Below are 17,297 nucleotides of genomic sequence, written 5' to 3'. Positions count from 1 at the left end.
ATCAACTCAGCAGAAACGATTGCATGCAACATCAACACAGAGAGAAAGAGGAAAGCATGTAACTTTACATCCTTTAGGTAAAGTGCTTTACATAGGAAAATATGGGAGCCCTTCCACCCTTGTTCTATAATGACTTATTTTAGTGTCAGATCATTCATTTTTAATATTATAAAGTGCACTGTTGGCTCACCACCCACTGTAGGACTGAGTTATGGCTGAGAGAGTTAGTATAGAAATTTAAAAAAAAAAGACAGAAGCTGAGTAGAGGCTGTATAAAACATATCTAAATGTTGCTGTGGTCCATCAGTAGTTTGGTCAGACTTTGTTACCCTCCACCACACACAGCATAAGTTGCTACAGACCATGCTGCAGCAGCAGCAGCAGCATACTCTACAGTCTCTTGAACTCACAGTATTAAACTTGAAACATTAAACATGACATACTCATAGTATGTCAAATTTATGTCTGGGGGATCTAAATTGTTGTTTAAAAATGAGGACTTTCCTATGAAATCTTTTGTTCCACTGATTAATTTCACACGATAACCCACAAATTCCATATCCTGTGCCATATTCTAGGCACACAGCAGTTTGCTCTAACCATCAGCCTGTGTCCCTCTCTAACTCGGTGCGTTTCTGTGCAGCAGAGCACGGGCCTGAGCAGCTGGAGACAAGAGATCATAAGATCATGAGAGAACTACCAGTTTGCATGAGAATAGCATGTAAACAAAAGATGACTTTGCCTTTCTGAAGATGATTTGCTGTTCTAATTCGGGATGTTTGTTTCTACCATGGGTGAGTACACTGAGAAGTTAAAGGGTTTATATTCTCCAGACAGAACGTGCGGTGCATACAATAATGTGGTTATTTGTTTCTTTGTCCATGGCACTGTGTTAACTCAGTAACCCTTTGATCAAATGATAGCTTGTGGTTTGTGCCAGAGGATGAGACCAAGTGTTGATATTAGGGGTGTAACGGTATTTGTATTCATCCCGAACCATCATGGTTTAGGGGGTCATGGTTCGGTGTAAGTCATCATACAACAAATACGTCCATACCATTAGACAAAAACATGGGACCAAGAAGAGGAAGAAGCTGGCTTCACAAAACAAAGAAAAAAAGTTTTCTTCTGGCAGCAAAAGCAGCAGAGAAGTGATAGGTGTATCTCTATTCTTCCTCCTCCCGACTCTGCTCTGAGCCTCTAGATGCAAAAGCAGAGCAGTTCGAGGACATGACTGCGGCTTTCACATTTTTGAGACTATACACTGACATGCAGCAGTAGAAAACACTGACTTTTGGCGTGCATTTAAGCCCTCTGCTCAGACTTCTTTTCAACATCCCATCCTGTTTTGACATGAGCCAATCTGTGGTCCTTCAGAGACAAACACAAGTCTGACTGGCTTTAATAATAACAACTGTGTCACAGCACACTTCTTAAATTATAAATATGATAGATCTCTCAAAAAAGAAATGTATTTTAATTCCCATTTTACTTTGTATACATTCTTTATTTTCAAAAATCAGGAAAAATTAGGCTGTTTCTATGTTGCCTTTTAGTTTGCATATTTTTTTTACCTCTTTTTTTTCTTTTTCTGTACCATTGTTAGTTTAAAAAAATAATGATACTAAGTTAGGGAAATCTAGAATTATAAATCTGAACAATGACCTCAAAACCGAGGAACGAACCAAACCATTACCACTGTGAACAGTTACATCCCTACTAGCAGCGTTTAGCAGCAGCTGAGCAGCCAAGTCTACTTGACTTGGAAATGTCTAGTATGGCCACAATGTTACAGAGTGAGGACTCTGGGGGTTGTGTTTGTGTATTATTATGGGGGCTAAGGGGACAGAACGTAAAGCTGATGTCACAGTAATCAGGGTCCATCACAAGTATCACATTTGTCTGATGTGGCAGCTGGCATGACAAAAAATTTAATGTTACAACTATGAAAATTAAGAATACTGTTGGAAATGTTTGAGGTAACGCAAGCACTCAACTAAAAACCATGAATAACACAGAAGTGTAGTCATATTTTCAATAATGTGGATATTACTGATAAAACATGCATCACCCTAACCAGGTGATTGTTATAATTGATAGCCAAAAATGACAAACAAAAAATTCCACTGAGTAACAAGACAAACCAATTTTCAGAAGATTTTCTTCTTTTTTTTAATCCTGCTTTTACACATGCATCCAAACAATCTCTTCAGACTATTTGAAGGATAGAGATATTGACAACATGGTAGGAAAAAAAACACACCAGAGCAATAAAAACACTGGTTCACTCACTGCAAAACATGAAAAGAGTTCTAAAGAGAGTATGTGAAGGAAAGATAAAAAAGTTGTGATGTTCAAGCTCAGCAACACTAAGTGACAACACAGCATCCAGGAGGTAACTTGCTACCTTCTGAGCTCAGAGTGACATCACAGTCAGCAGGTACCCCAGAATCCTCTGCTCCTGCTGGGTGCAGGACAGTCTGGTCACATCTCAGCTAAAAAATGTATCCAACTATTTTGATTTTATACGCAAAGCAATGAAGACAACTCACTTTCTGGTTCCTTATTAATCGTACTGATTAATCTAAGTTTTACATTTGAATTTTTCTGCTAGGAAAGTTTGTAGAATGATTGATGGAACAAGGTACAGACCAGCCTCCTGGTCTTCCCTTGCAGAGTTCTGGGTCACATTCAAAAAGAAAAGGGGAAATGCTGCAGATAGTGCATATTCTCCAGTTGCTCACCTGTGCCAGCTTTGCTCTGCGGGTCGTGGGATGGTAGGGTGGCAGTGCCGTCTGGGTAAGCTGGTTTGACAAGCAGCTCGTGCCTCACTGGTCCCCGGGGCATCGTGGATGACTGGATATACGGGCCAACTGCCGCCACGCGAGATGGACCTGATTGCTGTCCGGCTTGGCCATCAGAGGGCACCTGCACAGGGAAAAAGAAGGGGAAAAAAAAAAATACTTAAAGACAGAGCAGCAAAAAGGTCATTGAAACTTTATTCAGTGGTTTGGTGTTGAGAATTGAGATTAAAATGAGTAATACAGAAGGCATGCTGAGATTATTGTTAATAGTGTGACTGAATAACAACTTGAAAAGTCTGCAGCACCTTCTTAGAGTTGATCCGTCATCACATAACACAAAAACAAATTGTTAGGTGGATGAAAACTGGTGGGAAATATTTAATACTTTAAGATCCTTGTCACCAGAGTGGCAAAAATGTAAACTTTGCCCTGAGGTTGTGCCAGAGCAGCATATGTTTTTAGTCAGAACAAAAGGTTTAGTATGGCTGTTGTGCAATTGTGAAAACATTTTAAGGGTAGTCTTCTTCATTGTTCTAATCTAATGATGGTTCTCTTGATGTGAGAGCTCTGCGAGTGTTATGTCATGTATCGAAGGCTAGGATAAGTGGAATTTGACTTGTCTGTGGATCTAATGGCAGGTTAGGGGGTTTAGGTATAAGAATCCATTTCATAAGGACCCTGAAGGTCTATGATTGCTATAAATCACCACACAGTTATTGAAAAATGAAACAATACTGGAGTGAGAGAAAGTCCAGCCTTAAACAATCCACACTAGTATTAAGATGTCTTATGAGTCAGTTGAGTCATAATTGAATATCTCCATTGTTTCAAGAAAATATGTGGATTATGGGTTAATGATTATAAAACTTGAATCCCTCTTATTTTGGAAGTATGGTACTTTTAAAAAAGTGGAAAATTATACAATTGAGATATAAGGAGATTTTAAAAAAATGGGGAAAGTTGTGAGTGGTCTGAGGACAGTACAATCTCTGCAGCATGTGATATTTTAATAGAAATATGACCAACTTTTTTTCTTACTCATAACATAATCTTAGAGTATAGAATTTGTTTCAATTAAACTTTATATAAGGGTGCAAATAGATAGCCTGGGCTAAAAGTAGAGCTCAACCCCTTTTTCTGCAGCTAATGACAGCAGCTGCCACTTTAAGATGAACTTTCAAGCCAAATGAGCATGGCTCACTTTGCCCATCCAACTAATGAATCTGATAAGCCAAGTCATGCTCAAAGGGTCAGATCAGAAAGAAAAGAGACACGTAAGTTTAGCTCCAATGCTAGTTTAATTACCTGAAGATGAGTGTCTTTTGAAGCCCTCTCTTTACCAGGATAGCCATTCTTGAAAAAAACAAAAGCACAAACATGCAACAGCAGTTCAAAATACCAAATAATCCCCTTTTTCTAATCTAATATGAGCCCTTCTTAGGTGTTTCCTGATCTATGTGCTGGATGTCTTAAAACTGGCAGCTCTTAGGCTACCTCTCTTCAGTCAGTGTGGTGAAACGTGCTTTTTGGGTGATGTCAGCCAGGCGCTTGCTGTTTGGTTGGAGGAGAGAGCAGCTTGGATGGAGCATGTCTTTGTGCTAGTGTGAAAAAGGCCCGCTCATTATGATTCCAGGCAGGGCGTGGGCAAATCACCTCCTCACTAGGGCCTATTCAGGCCTTCATCTCTAAAGCACAGACATACACACACACCAACCAGCATGCTCACAAACACACACGCATGCCCCCCTTTCACTGCTCTGTTCCTAGTTTATTATACTGTATGTGTCAGAGGACATAAAAAAGTTACGGTTCTTTAAAGCTGCATTACAGACAGAATTGCTAATATATCTAAAAGGGTTTCCAGCAGAGTGTTGAATGAATATGTTAGATTTCCATTATAACATTAATTTTTTATGCTCAAACTTATAGGCAATTTAGATCTAGTGCACAGTGCTGCATTTGCTGAGTAAACATTAAATGCTGCATATTATGGAAACTACATTTTTTGGACTTAAAATACATAAAGAAACACAATTAAGAGAACCCTGAATACAATAAAATGTATTTTTGCAAGGAAAAGTTATGAATCAGGATTAAATAATGGAAAAACAATATTTACAATAAATTGGTTGAATGTTAATTTGTTTGAAAGAGAAAGTTAATAATGAAGGTCAATGAAAAACTTTCATTTTTGAAAGGAAATTATTCTGATCAGGATAAATAATTAGAGAAATGACTTGACAGAGGACAGAAACTTAGAGAATAACTTGTAGTTAATGAGATTATTCAAAATCAGATCAATCAATTCAGATCAGTAAGATTTTAGTGTTTTTTTTAATATCATTCCCTTCCTCCGAACACAATTTTTCAACTTCAAGTAGCTTGTCTTTTTTTTGCCCCAGTGTGTTTCATAGATGGGTCTGTTGACTAGTATTTATAGTCCCATGGCAACATGTGTTCCAAACAACTTCTGGAAAGCTGAGAGAGGAGCAGAGGAGCTAGGACTCAGCAAGTTCAGAGCCAAGATGTTGACACCCATTAGACACCTCCAGTACAAAGGCTGAATTATTCCTCCTTCTGCTTTCACTGCATGTTGAATCTCGCCCTTTATTTCTTGGTATAAATATGTTTCGAAAACCTTGTTTTTAGTGAGATGTCTGTGTGCCTTTAGCAATCTAGTCATTCGTCTTTTCCTGTTTGTGTCAAGCGTGCACCCAGAAAAAGATAACATCTCCCCTGACATTCCTGCCTGTCTGTGATGTCAGCCTGCGCTCATTACTCCTCTCTCATCTGCAGGAGTTGTTTCTGCCAAATGGGACTGAAAACACAGCTGAGTGAAGAAGTGTAAACCCGGATGCAACTCCGTGACATGATCAAAACAACGATCAAACCCCACCAGCTACATCTCAGAGAAGGAGCTTAAAGAAAGGAAAAGAAAGGAGAGAAGTCTTCTCCTTTAAGTGAGGCGGTTTTCCCACACAGAAGATAGAGAGGGTAAGAAGCCTTACATCGGCATGGGTGAGCTCTGCATGCCAGGGCATCTGAGGCTACCAGAGGTTATAAAAAAAACATACAGACAGCCTTTATTAAGAAGGCCACTAGAGGGAGCTCTCATCAAAACCAAATCCATCACTTATCTGAAGTTAAGCATCACAGTGGGCCTGAATTGAGTTATTTATAAATAAATTTAGAATAAATTTATAAATATGATCTGTGGCAGGAATCTGTGTTAGGTTATATTGATATGTTGTGCTATGATTACACTTACAGGCAAGTTCTCTTTTTGCTGCAGTGCTGCCTTCTTCTTCCACAGCCGATCTCTGAGCTCACTGATGCGTTTGTCCATGGAAGCCACCTCAAGGTTACGCTTGTTCAGAGTCTCTCTCTGCTGCTGTAACTTTGAGTTCTGGTCCTGGTTGAGCTTGTTTCTTAGCTGAGACAAGACACAAAAATTAAAATAAACTTAACATATGTGAACATCTCAGATTAATGTGGTCTTTTAAATTTTACATTTCTATTTCTGCATACCTGCAGCTCCTTGTAGAGACGGTCTAATTCTGCCACAGAGCTCTGGTTATCATGGAAATTGTCCATTTTGCCATTTTTAAGTAGCTCAAGCTGTCGGCTGAGCTCCTCCACTTTGGATGCAGCCATCACTAGCTCTCTCTGTTTCTGCTGGAACAGGTTGTTCATCTGCTCTATCTCCTCCACTAGAGAGGAAGAAAGTACAAGGAAGAGTGGGAGAAAGGAGGGGGGTCACAATAGGTAGAGAGAAGACATCTAATGATGACGTTCAAGGGTAACAAATGTTAAAGACGGGGTATATGTTGGCTGCATCAGGCTGCTGTCATAGCCCTGCTTTTCTTAATAAATTTTACCTCGAAAATCTCACTGATTTATTGTATGGCTGAGCCAGGAAAAATTTAAAATAAACGAATTCTGTACAAAAAGACTTAAAGATGGCCCAGGTCTATATTGCTCTTTCATTGCATGTCATCTTCCACTCTCTGATCCCTGTTGCCGGCTTATTCCACTGTCCCATCTCTAAAAAAATAGGCAAAAAGCCCAAATATAAATCTTGATAAAAAAAATGCCAGCTTTGAAAAGCATAAACAGAAAGTCTTACTGTACTGTGTTGATGTTGCATGTGACATATTCTACTGATATGGACATACGTATCTGCTAAGACGAGGTAAATATGGCTCTCTATCATTTTCCTGGCTATTTTAGCCAAGAGGCGCATTACTCACAGTAAAAAACATGTGAAACTTCTATTCTCTAGATGCTTGGCACCTGAGATACATATCAGGTGTGTGGGGCATGGTGATCATCTGCCATCCAGTCAGAAACTGCCATTAGATTGACAAAATTTTGTATACTGCAATGCTTTTTTAAAGATTTATTTTTGGGCTTTTTCGTGCCTTTATTAGAGAGAGAGGACAGTGGATAGAGTCGGAGACAGGGAAGAGAGCGAGAGAGACATGCAGGAAGTGGTGCCACGGGCCGGATTTGAACCCAGGTCTCCCGCGTACATGGTGCGCGCCTCAACCACTCGACCACCGGCGCACCCCTGCAATGCTTTTTTAAAACATAAAACATCTTTTACATTGATGAATGATACAGGGTTCCAACAAACTTTTGAAAATCAAATTTAAAACTTTTTAATACCTTTTTAAAAGTTGAACTGAGAAAAATTAATACCACTTTGTGCATAGGAAACAGTCAAAATGAAAGGTGTGTGAGGTTTCTCAGTACACCAGACCAGGGCTGATTTTTTTTAATTTAATATACTGTTAATGAAATGTCAATTGGCTTGGGACAAATACATTTTTTGGTCATAAATACCCAAATTTGATGACTTCTGGCACATTTAATGCCTCTATCCTATCTATATGCCGTACAATAATAGTCATCATAACAAATGTTAATCAGGCGTAGTGACCTGATTTAAAAGAGTTTGACTAATAAGTGTGAGCTTCCTGTGAAGAAAAATGCATGCTGATTTATGATGCAGACTGTATTCAAAAATAAATTGTATTTGATGCCTATTTAAAAGTGCATACTTTCAGATATTAAATGCAAGATAGACCTCATAAAGAGACTCTGCACAGACATGCATGTAAATGCTGTCAATTGTTACATGGAAGTTCACATACACAAAGAAGAATGCTCTGAATCGTATAACTTGGACTAGAAAACTAATACAGACTCAGACAAGTCTTAGTCAATGTGCCTTCTAAAATTTTAGACCTCTGGTAAAATGAGACCAATGACTTTTCAAGCATCCTCAGGAACCCTGTGATAGTTTTGACAAATAATGAATCTCTTTATATACTTTTAAAGCATCTATTTTAAAGGACTGGTGGATAGAAGAGAAATGATGAATACACCAAACAGTGCAAAAATGTTGCCAATGTGGAGCAATTTAGAAAGTGTGCAAGAGTCTGCAAATGCACTGCCCAGCTCTAATTTTGCTGCCATGGTATCAATGAAGCATACTGATGTATTTTACTTTTAAACAGTATCATATCTGGGTTTAATATTCTGTTGTTATGACAACTCAGATACATTGAGGACATAATCATATTTTATTCTATCAAATCCCAATCCTCTATATTTAAAGAATTCAGGCTTAGTATTATAACTATAAACTTACCCAGTTTGCCATTGCTAAGGCGCTTCTGCTCCACCTGACCCTTGAGGGCCCTGACCTTCTTGAGCCGAGCTTCCTGGTTCTCAATGTTCTCTCGAAGACGCTGCAGTTTCTCCTGCTCAGAGGCCTGCTGCTGCTGACGCTGCTCCTGCTGCTTCAAGTAGCGTAGCCGCTGCTCCTGAAAAAAACAAGACAGGAAAAAAAGGAGAAAGGAGCAAATGTCAGAAACATAATTAAAGACATTCCTGTACACTTCCTTTTTGAGTAAACATGGCTGAGTAAGCTTTTCTGAAAAGCTTCTGTCCAAGAGCCCTCAGGCAAGACATTAAAGTACACTTCCTATAAAGTTGTTTAGGAGGTAGCAGTAAAAAAGCTGTTGAGAGGGTAGAACTTCTTTTCTCCTCCAGGCTGTTTGGAATTTATTTTATATTAGCATGGCTGATTAAACATGGAGTTAAGAAAACATCTCTTTCAGCTAAGCAGTGTTCAACTTTCAAAATCAGCAGTCAGTCTAAAACTATGACACAGTGTACAATAAGCATGAGAAGCTTCACCAAACTGGTTCCAAAATGAGCACCGTGCAGCGTGTATCCTCAGCAGTTCCTGACAATGTGTACTGAAAGTAATATCTGTCTGTTTACTTCGCTTGTGCAACTTTACTAGACTGCTTAAAGAAAAATTCTCTGACTTGCTATATCATCCTCAGTCACACATACTAAGGCATCCCGGTGACACAGGTTGTAGCCTGGGAGGCATATTTTTAAGAACAGCACAAAGAGAAAAACACAAGTTGAACTTTTTAGAGTTATCTTAAAAGAGTACATGTGTCTGGATCAGCAGAATGGAACCATTTAAAGGTACCTTGGCAGGAACCAAAAATGCGTGGGAAGAGGAATGATCAGCCAAGAATTTAATTATATCAAGCCTGTTTTCTGTCAAATGTCTTCCTGCAATCATTAATAAATCCTGAGCAAAAGGAGAAACAAGTCCAAAGCAAGAAAAAACATCTTCAAATACCAGCCAAGTACTGTGGAGTGAGAACTAAACGAAGGCAGCTGTCTCAGGCTTCTCAAATTATAAACACTGCACCTGCAGTCATCAGCAGTTCATCTAACCTGCCTGTCACAACCATAACAAGGACTCTACCTTTGGATCTTCATTTCCTGCAGTGTATTAGTGATTCCTGTTTGTCTACCATCACCCTAGTTTTTCGCTATAATGTTCTCTTTAATCTTTTTCTGTTTTCCTTCTCTCATCCTCTAGCTTTTACTTTCATCAGTAGCACTTAACCTCTGTATCCACCCATCTCTCCACCAATTCCCAAGTCTCCTTTCATCTCCTGCTTCCACTATATGTACCTTGGAAGCGAGGAGCTGTTGTTGAGCTTCAATCTGTTGCTGCTGTCTGGCAGCCATCTCCTGTAGTTCAGCCAATGTCATGTCCATGCGGGGGGTCGCCACCTGGGTGGGGATAGATTGAGGAACCAAAGAGAGCTCATTAATACTAGGGTTGTTATATAAGTTACACTGAGAGTCATTTCAGATCTATTTAAAGATGACAAGTGTAGTTTCGAGATCAGAAAGGCAAAAGACACCACAACAGACATTTATTTTTAAATGTCGGACGACAGAAGAAAATGAGTGAGGTACTAAAATCCTTTACATTCTTATCAAACCCTCAAAGAGGAGAAAAAGTAGGATGGCGGGATTTCTAAGGCAGCGTCTATCACCCAGAGGATGACATTATCAGGTTAATAATTATATAAACAGTTGTGTCAGAGTGCTGATGTTTGATTAAATTTTTATTTGCATTAATACACCGAAGGGTGTTTTTGTGAGCTGAATTAATTAGCATCCCTGGGGCAATAGCCAGCGAGCTGTTAAGTAAACAAAACATTATTCTAGGTTATATTTTGTTTTTTATAATCACACCTATGACCCACATTGTGAGAATGAAATATCAACATCTACATAATAATGCATTAAGACATTTTCCATCCCAAAGAGCCATGGCGGCTTAACAGTAAATTGCTACTGCTGTATGAAGGTGCATTAAAATAAATTCATAAGTAAAACCAGTTAAAGGAATAATTCAGTATTTTTATATTGGGACTGTATGAGGTACTTGTCAATAGTAAGAGTAAATGTCGCAGGAGATGCTGGTTAGTGTGGTCCCTCCAAGTAGAGACCAGGTGGAGTACAGGCATGGTGGCTTGGCTATTTGGCCATGCAGACTGAGTTGTTTGCACCAAACAACTTTGGTATGTATGCTATACTGATGAATTTCAAAGTTCCTTATTTTCCTAAACAAAATCTGATAATTACATTCATGTAAGAACAACAACGCAAACATTACTTACCAAGCAACATTTCATAAATAAAACAGAGAAAAAGATCAGAGGATCCAGGATTAAATCATGTTTTAAAAGAAGATACACGAATGGCAGCTTACTTTAGCCTTGTTAGCTAAGCTAACATAGCTAAGCTAGGTACGTAATAAACGTTACTACATAAGCAAATGTAGCTGAGGTAGCTTTAGAAACTTGAGCTTTGACAAACATAGTTTAAGCTACTGTTGCTATGTCGCTTACTTAGCTGCATTGTGAGCTCAGCTTAGTTAGAACTTTAAGGTTAGCTATGTTACAATGCAGTTAAATTATCTACGTAGCTTAAGCAGCTAGTGCAGCTTCATAAGCAACGCTTGCTGCATGACAGTGTTTTCACTGAGGCAGCTTTTTTTCTGTAAGCTGACTTTTTACTGGACTAAATCAAACATTTTGTAACTGCAGGTCAGGTTTTCATCTTTAACTTTTGTTTTACCGTGTATTTCAGTTCTGACAGACACGGTCTCAAATGAATGTGGGCAACAGATGTACGGTCTACAGCCAGACCTCTCTCAACTTTACAGATTCACTGGATTGCTAACAGAACCACCAAATCAACTTATTACCGTAACACCAATTAGAAATGACATATTCACTGAGTGCTGTCCTTGCTAAACAGTATTCTTCATGAAACACTTGCCAGACTTTGTCAAAGGCCAGTGGTGGAATGAAATAGGACGAGGGCGGGCACCAAAGAGTTTTATATGCAGGAAAAAACCTGTATACATACAATTAACAAGAAAATTGTGTGTATGACATAGACATCACATTTAAAGTGGGAAAATATCTCTGGTAAATCTGTCGTTACACTATGTTTTCTCCAGCACTGACAAACAAACACGAGTGGGGCAGCATCCAGCAGCACACATTTCACATATTGTTAAAAAGATGACTTACCCCATTTTCCATTCTTCTATCTGGGGGACCTTTTACTCCATTTCTCTTCGGCTCTGAGCCTCTTGACCCCCCTGAGTATAAAACAAGAAAAAAATTGCCATGAAATTTTATGATCTACCGCAGAGCTTTATAAAAGTTGACTGCTTTAGATAAAAGCAAAGCAACAGAGAGCAAACAAACAAACTACTGGCCTTTAAAGACAGCTGAGAAAAATGACCGAAATTTCCCCTGGCCTTTCTGCCTGCACTGTCTCGGACCAACAAGGTTATACACTCAGGTGTACAGCTTTCTGTGCAGAGGAAGGTTTGCATCAGGAAAAGCCAGGCCACAGACTGGCTGGAGCGGAATGGTCTTAGCTCCTCTGGGAAACAACTGGGATCAGTTCTCTTTGAGACTTGCAATAATCTCAGGATTTAACGTAATACATAACCGTCTGGCTGTGGGTCTCACAACCGCGTGTGAGCTTGTCTGTCTACATGAATGCACTTTTATCCAATCATGCTAGTGGCATTTGACAGCTGACCATCCGGGGGGGCTGGGGGCGTCAGATCTCATCCTTAAAGCCCTGGCCTATGACCAAAGCCCTTTAGCTTGCATAATGGCTTTAGATGACCCTTGACATACAGTACGCATGTTAAACACATGCTAAGAGCTAGTGAGAACAGAACACTCAGTAAATGCCATTATGAAATTTAATGGGAGATCACTCAGCAAGTTTAATACTCCAGAGAAAATGTTATCCTCTAACCTAATGTTAAAAAACAAGCCTGGACTGTACTTTTCAATATTTAACTCATTACTACTGGAGGGCTGATGCCAAGTTCAACTATAAAGCAGTTAAAGCAAATAACAGAAGACATGATATGCAAAAATCAGTGACGAAAAAGGTACTAAAATCCTTCAAAATTGTATTCTTAACACCAGAATAAGACAAAAAGGTGATGCAAAAACTGTGTCACAAAGACTTACTAGCGCTAAGCTAACAGTGTGGGAAAACAAGAGCAAGCTAAGATAACAGGAAGGGAAAACAGCCATCTAATCCCTGGGCCAGACTCAAGCTGTGAGGGGTAAAAGGGCTTAAGTTACGCAACCGGGGGTTGAGAGGATACCGCACGACCAAAATACTTGAGTTTTCTGTGTTCTTAAGAAAACTGAAAAGTAACAAGCTTATGACGATGTCACTGACACACCCTGCATTCAGCCTGCTCTCCAACAGTATGACTAAATATGGCTTGTTCTGGATTTGAGGCCCACTAATGTAAAACCCTGCCCTGGATAAAGGCAGTTGTTACCTTTTTCAAACCTCTGCAGTGGAGGAGAGGTGGTCTGGTTATTTCCAGCTTCCAGCAGGCTGTTAAAAGTAAACTGCTAAACATTGAGAGGGGGCGTGCCTGTTCAAAGGCCACAGGCATCTCTGGAGTTTACTATGCTAGTGCCAAAACGTCTTTGTCTAAGAACAGTGGTTTTTCCGAAAAGTCTCTTAGATGTGAGAAAAAGGCAATATAGCACCATGCTTTATTACCTGTTGTATTTATTGTGCTGGTTAAGACACTTACCTGAATCCCTGCTGGGGGCTCGGTTGTGACGCAGAAAGAAGCGCACCTCTGCCCTGTGCTGTCCCCAACGCTGGAGAACATCCAGCATCCTCTCCCCATCACCTACAGCTCGCTCTGCAGATGGAACACACCACAGACGTCAACGCTCCAGTGAGAGGTAAAAACACACCCATAAGTCAATATTAAAAAAATACTCATTAAATCAAGCTTGGCAAGGTTAAAGCTTGTGAAATTTCCAATGTAGGTCAGGTGTCCATGTGAGGTTTGCTTCTTGAATCCAGTCTAACCACTAACCTGACACTACTGGCCTACACTGAAAGGAGATTCATTTCATCAGCTCCATCCGCATCTAGTTGATCTCACTGAGAAATGACCTCTGGGAAAACCATTGTGATATGTTGTCAATTATTCTGGCTGGTACTGAGCCAAAGGGCTCATCATCCATTCCTCAGACATTTCCTTCAAGCTGCGTTTGACCATTTCATTACACAAATGGATTGACACACTACAGTCAAGTAGAGGTCAGTGAGAGCGATCTATTATAGTGGCATGACTGAAAAACAAATCAGTTACATCTGTAATATGCAGGTTATAAATAGCTTTGCATCTAATTTTGACACAAAATGTCACTGCTGTATTCAAGGAGAGTCATTGGTAGTCTGAAGGAAGCATCAGCTGCAAAATGAGACAATCTTTTCTGCAGTAAGTGTCTCCTTTCAGACTACTTGTGGAAGTACTCAACACAATAATTGGCACTTTCTGCATCCTTATGGCAGCATCACCATGGAAACAGCTTGGATGCCTGGCTCCTTGAATTTTGATTCTGAATACCCTCTGACACTCAGATGGGGAAAAATGGGCAAGGCATAAAATCTTGAGAGTTGTGGGATATATCTGGAAGATTGTTTATTGCACGGATTATGGGCTCTACTTCATTTGCATTGCAGAAGAGATAAGCCCTTCAAAAAGAAATCACCAAGCAGTTGACCACACAGCTAATCTCCATATATGGCCGACTTCAGAAAAGCAATTTCCCTCTAATTAAAGGAAGAAGACAAACAAGTGTCTGCACACTGACTCTCTTGTCCCTGGGGATGCAGGCGTACTCCACAAAGAAAACAACAACATGCGACTGTAACTCTCCTGTATAACAATGGATAACAATTACACTGTCACTCACCAGATCCACGCCACATCTCAGATAGGTGGCAGTCCGTCTCCCCCGGCTCCTTGCACAACTCCACCACGTCACGGCACAGGGTCTCCGGGGTAACGGGGACCTCAGTAAAATGCTGGTCATTGTTACTGAGGTACACTGTCAGGAACATCTGGGGACAGCAGGCGGGGGAGGGAGGGGCAGATAGACATGCAGATTAGATAGGGAAGTTAAATAACAACACAAGATAGAGGATCACAGGTGACGCAAAGTGATCAAGATAATTCCCTCTAATAGGTGACTTATTCCCCTGTGATTTAGTGATGGTGTGTTAAAGTCATGGCATTATGTCATTGCGCCATCCTTTTGCACCCTCTACAGAGAGGCAGAGACGGATAATAAAGTGCTAAAATAAATGTTATAACGGCTCATGCTGCTCTGTTGGATTTAAAAACTTATTTAGCCTTTGAAGATGAACACTGCCAGCCTGGGGAGATTCAAAAAAGTGAAACTACTAATTTTCAGGGTGGTTAGACATTATTAAAAGATAATACTGCTGCTTGTTTTATAAAATCCACAGTTATGAGTGGATATTGGACATGAAAGAAGACCCTTCTGATGATTGTGAATGCTTTTATAAGAGTTATTAACTCTTCTGTACTGGTTGACTCTAAGGGAAAATGTATTATGAACATTTACACAACTACTTTATGTTTGAAAAGAACACAAGATCAGTGTTTTCCAACTAATTTAGAGCAGAAAGACAATTACTAATATACAGTATATAATTCATTACAGTATTCTTAAATGGAGGTATAAGAATGTATTTAATGGCTCACTTTTTCTTTGTGAAATTGTTTGTCCTTATTAATGCAATGCTTAAAATAACCTATCAACATTCATTTCAGACATTATTCAACCAATGAATCGATCTTTCAAAGTTGTTAAGTTTCAATATATGACAACTTTTATCTTAAGATACTATTAAAAGTAGCACCAGATATGCTGAATTTTTATCTTCAGTAATGGCAAAAGAAACCCTCACTTAACATCAAAATTAGTGAAGTTTTAACTTTTGGGTTGCTCTGAGCCAGAAGTTCGTGTATAACCATGTGTTGTTACTACAGTTATGCAACAGCTACATATATTTTAAAATGTTGAAATGGCTATTTTGCATGGATATGAATAAGATGTGCATTGAGATTTTGGCTCAGCCTTGGGAACTTGGGCAAATAAAGTGTGAAAACCACTCCTCTAAACTAAGCAAAATACTGTTGAAGCAATGAAACAGTTTTCTCTTTTTATGACCAATCAGTGAAAAGTATTTTTGATGCAGTGACTGTAACAGTGCTGCCTCTTGTGTCTAATTGTCTCATAAACAGCTAATGGCTGAAAATAACTTCTGCCAACGGCTGTCAATCTTCAAACAGCACCAAAAGCATATGCAAAATATGACAAAGAATTTTGATGAAGTAATAACTTAAGCCTACACCCCAAACCAGGAGCCAGAGAAATATTACAAGAGCAACAGCGAGTGGTGACATCGAGCTATCTATGTTCACAGAGTGTAAACTCTATCCTAAGCAAGAACTTATATTCAAACTAGGCTATGTCTGAACTTACGCATGGCTGGTGCAACCCATAGCAGGCCTGCAACAGATTCTTTCATTTTAAGTGACACAGAATCTTATTAAGTCCAGCTTAATATTGACGCTGCTATGACTTTCAACCCAAAGGGACTAATACTAAATTGCACCACTAAGTTCTTTGTAAAGTTCAAATAAAGCCTAGTTGGAACTACTAACATTTAAGGTGTTGCACCAGCTGAGGTATTTCCAGCGAAGTCCTAAGTTGCAACTTAAATCTTACACCTAGATTTTAGAAGGTATAAAGTCCTATGTTTGTCATAATAAATGTTTTGAAAGTTGGAAAAAACTTAAAGGGTGGGGAAGAAGAAAAAGATTTAGTGGCAGTACGGTGTTGGCGTTGCTTCCAGATAAATCACAACCCTCAGAAATGTATGCTGACTTTGATTTTACTCCTTCAATTTTCCTTCTGCAGAAAACATTTCAGTGTAAAAGGACATTGTAACATTAAATAACCTTTAATACTGTTTAACATTATGTAGGTGATTTTTTTATTACTTAATAAAAATTCTCTGCTGTATTTTCCAAACATTTTTGTTGCCATTTGTGGATTTGTGTCAGGTCTTGTCCACACGTAGGCAGGAATTTTTGAAAACTCAAGTATTCCACCTCCTTTTTCAAAAATAAACCCATCCACACATGCTATGTTTGGACGAATTTCCAAAAGGTGCATTTTCGGTAACCTAAAATGTCATTTGTGTGAGTGCAGAAGGTCAAAAATGCACAGAAAAAAGCTCTGTTTTTAAAAATACCCGCCTACATGTGGACAAGGCCTCAGATAACAAAATTTATTTTAAGCTGTTAGTGTGTCAGAGGCTGGTAGACATGAAAGACAACGCTGTGACAAACACTGCATTAAGGAAAATTATTTTCACTGATTGGTCACATCAATTTAAAATGTCCCTCCAGGATGTTATGTTTGACAACTTACGATGAAATTCATGTATCCATGATACATCCAAACACTGACAGAACTTCAGTTACAAACTTACTAGCTCATTCATACACATGGACTTCAAACCATAACTTAAAAAACAGCTCAACCATGGCTAGTGCAAAAAACAACAGGGTACTTTAACACTGGGACAGGTAGGTTAAAATGGTGGCCAGGTGAATATTAATGGGTGCATGTCTGAAATGGGCAGCAGATAGTAGCAGCATCGGTCTTCAAACTCATTCTTTAACAGAGAAAGCAGCAGGCC

The 17,297-nt window shown here is 39.2% G+C and overlaps 1 protein-coding gene across 3 annotated transcripts in view; it reads right to left on the bottom strand.

Moving 5' to 3' along the window:
• tp53bp2a (tumor protein p53 binding protein, 2a) overlaps positions 1 to 17,297 on the bottom strand; it is a 43,179-nt gene that overhangs the window by 9,049 nt on the left and 16,833 nt on the right. The window contains exons 3-12 of one of the 3 annotated variants that reach the window (XM_041789086.1): positions 14,474 to 14,621; positions 13,294 to 13,407; positions 11,738 to 11,808; positions 9,816 to 9,917; positions 8,461 to 8,635; positions 6,333 to 6,514; positions 6,073 to 6,237; positions 5,813 to 5,851; positions 4,110 to 4,157; positions 2,745 to 2,928 (exon numbers count right to left, since the gene is read on the bottom strand). In XM_041789086.1, the coding sequence (XP_041645020.1) occupies positions 2,745 to 2,928; positions 4,110 to 4,157; positions 5,813 to 5,851; positions 6,073 to 6,237; positions 6,333 to 6,514; positions 8,461 to 8,635; positions 9,816 to 9,917; positions 11,738 to 11,808; positions 13,294 to 13,407; positions 14,474 to 14,621 (1,228 nt within the window). The remainder of the gene's footprint in view (positions 1 to 2,744; positions 2,929 to 4,109; positions 4,158 to 5,812; positions 5,852 to 6,072; positions 6,238 to 6,332; positions 6,515 to 8,460; positions 8,636 to 9,815; positions 9,918 to 11,737; positions 11,809 to 13,293; positions 13,408 to 14,473; positions 14,622 to 17,297) is intronic. The other 2 variants (XM_041789087.1, XM_041789088.1) reach the window with 2 other exon arrangements.

The sequence above is a fragment of the Cheilinus undulatus genome, linkage group 6 (assembly GCF_018320785.1).
Source record: "Cheilinus undulatus linkage group 6, ASM1832078v1, whole genome shotgun sequence".
Taxonomy (NCBI): domain Eukaryota; kingdom Metazoa; phylum Chordata; class Actinopteri; order Labriformes; family Labridae; genus Cheilinus; species Cheilinus undulatus.
This window is presented reverse-complemented; position numbering and strand designations above follow the sequence as displayed.